General features: G+C 46.0%; 1 protein-coding gene across 1 annotated transcript; it reads right to left on the minus strand.

Moving 5' to 3' along the window:
• Positions 1-3,494: 3,494 nt before the first annotated feature.
• LOC126556996 (lysosomal alpha-glucosidase-like) lies at positions 3,495-6,396 on the minus strand. Its single transcript, XM_050212609.1, has 3 exons — positions 6,279-6,396; positions 5,465-6,208; positions 3,495-5,404 (listed from the first exon to the last, which is right to left on the minus strand). The coding sequence occupies exons 1-3, from the start codon at positions 6,394-6,396 to the stop codon at positions 3,495-3,497; spliced, it is 2,772 nt and encodes a 923-aa protein (XP_050068566.1).

Here is a 6,396-nt window from a genome sequence, read left to right on the forward strand (position 1 = left end):
TGGGACACTCAAAAATCGGCAAAGAAACGCTCAAAAGTTTTGTGAAAAGCACCATTTTTGCTTTGATTTTTCCCATCGCTTTCTTACCCAGCCGATGTTAGGGCACTAATTATGAATTTTACATTTGCCATTTTTTCGACATATTTTCGAGAACAGGGAGGGAAAAATGCTAATTTCCCGGCCCGGAAAACTTGCCTTGTTTCAAGTTAACTGTGTGTGTGCGTGTTGTGTGGAGTGGTAACAACAAAACAATGGTTTTCACAGGCACGGCACGTCCGACGATGCTATATTTAGCAGTATTTGCAACCAGTTGAACTTGGGGTGTTAAAATGTGTAAAAGCTTTCATGTTGGTGTTTAGCAAAGGACACCAAATGTCGGTGGTGTTGGGGCGTACTGTGTTTGATTGGTTATTTGATGAGAGTGTAGAAGTCATGGTCCAACGTGTCCACGTGCTTAAATTTTTTTTTGCGGTAGTAAATACCAACCAAAACATATGTATGAAAATGTTTTATGTTGGTACATTTATGAAGTACAATAATCAAAAATGCTCTGCCGGCGTAAACTCTTGTTCTCGTGCAGAATATTGGAAGCTTGAGGTTTTGTAGTAGAGTTTCACAGTATTTCATTTTGAAATTCCTTGCACGAGTTGTGCATCGGAAGCATGGGTAACAACAAAGCGTATGCAAACTATTTTCTAAACCGTTAAAATGCACGCGAGACTGAACAATGAGATCCTGCCAAGGCAGCATTCAGATTCGACCACAATCACTCTGCCCAAAATTCTATACATTCAAACATTTTCGCAGAGTAAATATTGTTAACTTGCTAGCAGCCGGACGTGCCGGGAGTTTAATTCTATTCGTTGGAAATCGAACCCCTGACCCAGGGAATTTGCATGGATGCCGAACGCAATTAAAGCAACGGGCAAACAATGCAAACAATTTCAACCAACTAGCGCACAAGGCAGAGCTGATGAAGATCCAACGATGGCTCTCTGATGGCTAATGGCAAATTAAGATAGCCCCTCCAGGTTCGCAACGGCTCAGCAGGTGTTCCTGGAAAAGCTTCGACACGTGGGAAACCCGCCGATAACCTTTTTGGCCAGGCAAAACGCTCGAAACGCTTGTCTCAGGTACGGTAGGCGAGCTTTTGGCGAGCAACAGAAGTGACCCACTGGGTACGATTTATTTAAATCTTTAGGGACAAAAACATTTCGATCGCTCCAGAACAACGATGACGCTAGGGAAGGATGAAATGAAATCGCAACAACCCCGTAACTAAGAACAGCAAACCTCTCAAATCGGCGAGCTCTTTTCCCTCCAAACAAACGAACCAATTATGAATAACCCTCCACAAACTGTCCAGAGTTCGTGGGAATTCGATTAATTTCCGCTAGATGACATCAAATCCTATCACGTTACGGGGAGGCTTTCGTAGGGCGCCTTCGGAAAACATTCATCACAACCAATAAGCTTGGAAGAGCATTAAAAGAAGGATGTCCGAAAAAGGCTTACTGTGGAGCTCTGGGAGAACAACAAAAAAATGGACAGCAGGACAGTAAACTTAGCCGGTTGGGTAAGTTTCAGATTTCCTCGTCTGGGTGGCACTTTTTTGAATGAAGTTCGATGGAAGGTGTTTCATTCAGTTTTCTCACGTTTCAAGAATGTCAGGGAAAGAAAGGCTTTTTTGGGCAAGTATTTTAAGCTACAAAACATACTTTATACCTGTTTGGAGCCTAGGGCATGTAATCCTTAACTACTTTTATCGTATATTCCCTAGAACCGATTAGCAAGATAGAATCACACAGCATCATCGCCGGTAACCGATTCGAAGAATCCTTTGTACCTGATCATGATGCTAAGCAGTCAAGCCGCCATGCACATCCTGCGCCCTTCATTAAAGTTGATGTCCTCGATGGGACGCCCAGACGCGTGTCGAATCGAAAGTCAGCCGGGACGAACTTGAACTTGTCATCAGTACAGCCTGTCTGCCCGTTGCGTGGTACCTTTCATCGTCTCCCCTTGCTCGAAGGGCACACCTGTTGCATATACTAGACAGACACTCGATTGTGTAGGGAGACTGGAGACTCAACGGAATCCGAACCCAACCCGAGCACAAAATAGACACTCAAACACTCGACTGGGGAAAAGGTATGCCGATTCCCCGTTTCGATTCCGGAGTGGTGAGTTTGCGCTATTCCTCTACCGACCTCCGAGGGGAGAATTCATTCAACTTTAACTTTGAATCCAAACGACTACCTGAAGGAAAAAAGTCTTTAATGGCAATTGCCAAACATCGATTTGGATACCAATTTTGATTCCAGTTCTTTTTTTATTTTTGAGAAATAATGTATATTTAAATTTTTGTTACGAACCCCAACTGGAGCTACCTTATCCGGGTATCGTATAAATTAGCCAACGAACCGTTACGCAGCGATTCCCACGCACTTCAACTCTAGCTCGCTAAAGTCAATGGCCAGTGCCGGAAGGACTTTGTGACGCAAGGCAAAGAAGGTCCACGTCAGATTATGCGAAAGATGGATGATTTGTGTTCTGGTAGAAGTCTGATTAATTGAAGGATCACAGCAAGACCAAGGGAGCAGCAGGTTTCAGGACGACATACATATACACCTCCCTAGGGGTTATTGCGCATAAATAATGCATCCCGTGTGATCTGCGCCCAAAAATGGAATGTTAATTCACTGTAAAACACCAACAACGGTAAAATTATATACCTTTAATGAATCGCGTGCGTTTCGAAGCGAATCATGATGACCCTCTCGTTAGCTGAATATGATGGCTTGCGTTAATGGTCGACAGTTCGTTGGTGGATGGATCCAGCACCATTCATCAAACGTACAAGAGTATGATGCAAGCGATATAAAACCTTTTGAAAAAGCAAATTTTATTAATTCAACAAGAGACCTGACAAAATAAACTTTAACCTCTAGAAGGCGAAGACAAAAAAAAAACCACCAGTCCATCCTGCCACCCGGGGAAAGGTGTCTATTTTCGTTATTTTCATTCCGAGTACCGTTATTAAAATTATGTGCGGTTGTCTTTTAAAAAAGAAGTGCTTTTCACCTAAAACCAAAGTGCAATAGCTGCCCGAGCTGCTCGAATCGGCTGTAGAAGGAATGGAATTAACGGTGAAGTCTAGAGCGTTAAAACCAACGCAGGAAGGAATGGAAGAGCATTGAAGATAAGAGATGAAACCGGCTGGCCGGATTGAGCACGCTGAATGCATATTAAAATATCCAATTACCATAACTGTGTATGACATACCGGATGCACGGCGAATTGCTTAAGCATCCAAGAGAACACGTGGGGCTTGGGTTTTGCTGGAAAACTCAGCCACAAAGCCAACAGAAAAATATGAAGCTACAGCAGAGCGCACACCGGGGCCAACAGTATGGACAGTTTTAACCATTTTCTCTGCAAAATGTATTTCATCTACGCTAATCCTTCTCTCCTCCAGCATGATTGTATGGTTTTTAGGTGAGATTTCCGAACTGGTCCGTCTCCGGTCCCTTGCGGTGCTCGTTCACGTACTCCACCCGTTTGCTATCCTGCTGACAGAAGTCATAGTCGAAATCAAACGCCAACGTTTGCGTTGTGTTTGGATGGCCGTAAAACTGCACACTCGCGATGGTAGCATTCACGGTGGCACCTTCCGCACAGACCACCTGCTGAGCTTCCTCGAGTGAGGTAACATTCGCTACGACGCTTATTACGACACGCTCATCAAGCTCCACCCCAAAGTCCAATCGAAAACCGGGCTGAAACAAAACATGACCCGTCATCGAACATTTCCACCGGCGAACGTTACATTCGAACGCTCCTATCAAATGGAGCGGTTTTAGACGCGAAAGTTCCGCCGTCAAAGGAATCGAAGTTCCGTTGGCGAGTTCTACCAACTCTTCAACAATGTCACGCAGCGGCACGATGTATCCAGGACGCAAAAACATCGGTAAATCGGACTCAACCACCGCGTACTGAAGCACATCATGCCCGTCGATCTTTTGACCGGCCCAAAGTTCGTAAAACGTATCGGGAAAGTAGATGGCAATCTGAATCATCTGAGGTAATAGTACCGGGGCGACCAATATTGCATCACCAACCATGAACTGTTCCCACAGATCCATGGTGTAGTTGGCGGCTTCTTCGAAGTGATAGAACATTGGCCGCAGGTACGGTGCATCCTCCAGCAGCAAGGTGTTCATGTACTCGAGCAGAGCGAAACGTTTCCGAACAGTGGCATGCATAACGCGCTGTCCAAAGCCACTAAATTTATTCGGTGCCCGATCGGCCGTTACTCGGAACAGTGGTAATAGAGACGCAAACTGGTACCACCGGATGCAGAGTTCCTCCGACACATTCGCACGCCCAGGAGCATTACCACAGACCGGAGTTCCGGTGAAGCTGATACCGACTACCGAGTGGCCTATACAACGATCCACCTCGCTGCGCAGCGATATCCACGTGGAGGAGATATTCGAGGGAAGTAACGCTGCTCGAGTGTATATATCGTACGCTCCTGTAACTATGAATGAGTTCGACGAAGCCATCTTCTTTTGTACGATTTCTAGCGCCTGAACACCGATTAAGTTGTGCTGTGAAAGTACAAGCTGCTGACTGTCTGACAGCAATGTGTTCCAGGGCAACATCGCTTCTAAGGTCGCGTTCAACTGATCCGGTTGATAGACTAATTGCCTTAGAAGCGGCAACGTACTGTTACGTTCATCCCGTGGACTAGCTTCCTCCAGCACGTATCCATCCGCCTCTAAGTTCAAAACTTTCTCCCACTGCGAATTGAACCAATCGGTAAGATTGGCCGAGTTACTTGTTCTCCAGTCCACGTACACAGCGGTACGGTTCCTGACACGCCCGGTGTAAGCTAGCTGATTGCCTGGATGCCGCAAAAGGATACCCTTTTCTCGTGCATCTATAAACGTTGGATTCCCGACGTATCCTACGCTAAGCACTAGCGAAGGGACAAACTTTTTATCAGCATCTTTAAGCATCTGCAGCATCGCTTCGACGTCCTTGTCGATCGTCATCGTGTCGGAGATCCAGAACAGATCGTTGTGCAGACAGTGAGAATCGAACATGACGGTATCGTTGAGCAGAAGTTCCAGGTTCTGGCGCACGATCGTTAAGTTGCGCTTCTCGGACTGATCGCAAACGTGCACTCCATACGCCCAGTAGGGTGGTGTGTAGTGGTTTTGTAGAATTGCTTTCGATTGTCGGTAGAGCATGGCTGGAGTAGGTCCAGGCAGAAACTGAAGTTCGAAACTATCGCCAAGCTGTGCCCGTACGATGATGAGCCGTGATCCAACTATTTCTACCTCCGTAAGTCCGGGCGTGTTGAACATTAGTCCGTTGAACGATTTCAACTTTGTGTCTAGAATGAAAATGCCAACTATAGCAAGTGTCACATTGGAATTGAAAAGCGTTCACTTACTATAACCCATGACGATAGGAACTGCAGACGTGTTTTGATTGTTCAGTAGAAGATACTTGGTGCCCGGTTCGAGATAGGCACGACCCAACCCAAACAAAATGTCTGCCCCCAAGTGTAGTGTCCATTCGATGAAGTTCTCCATCACTATCAGTGGACCTCGTGCGGTGGAAAAGATCACTTCCTGATCGATCTTTCGTTTCACCTCAATGAAGAACGTTGGACTGTAGATTTGCACCTTCAGATCAGCCGTTTCCATCGTCACGGAGGAACTGCTGGACTGTGGAGGCTGTTGATTACCCTCCATTTTTGATAGCAAGAACCTAAAGCGTCCTCCAGTATCCTCCGTAACACTGACATCGAAACGAACCTCCTGGATGGCCGCTTTTTCGTATGGCGTTACAGGTCGGTAGGCGGTTAGAATGGCAGGTTCACCAATTGTCCAATCACTGCCTATAATGTACTGATGCTCTGAAGGCAGTGAATGGTAACAGGTGGCCAAACTAGTATAGCAACATCCCAACCGGTGACATTCGTCCTGTGTCAGATTGTAAGGATATCCGCAGGGTATGTGATAAAGCGTCGGGTGACCACACGTACCAAGTATGTCAAGCTTAGTCCCGTGACCGATTTCCTTCGAGAAGAAAAACAAATACGCAAACGCTGGTACTACGACACTGGCCAAACCAAGCACCACAAACAGACGGATTGTTTTGTTCAGCAGTAGAACGTGAATCAGAGCTGGTCCTAGAAGAAAGCAGAACGCAAAAGCACTTCTAGTGTTCAAGTTGATTTACGCGACTTCACGCGAACTCACTTTTATCAAACTCCGGAATCACGGTCGTGCTGTCGTAACGCATCTCGGTGGAGAAATCGTTTCCGGAATTGTACTGGCGTGGCATTTTGGAATCGTTTCCATCCTGCCGACGGAACAT

This window comes from Anopheles maculipalpis, chromosome 2RL, assembly GCF_943734695.1.
Source record: "Anopheles maculipalpis chromosome 2RL, idAnoMacuDA_375_x, whole genome shotgun sequence".
NCBI classification, from domain to species: domain Eukaryota; kingdom Metazoa; phylum Arthropoda; class Insecta; order Diptera; family Culicidae; genus Anopheles; species Anopheles maculipalpis.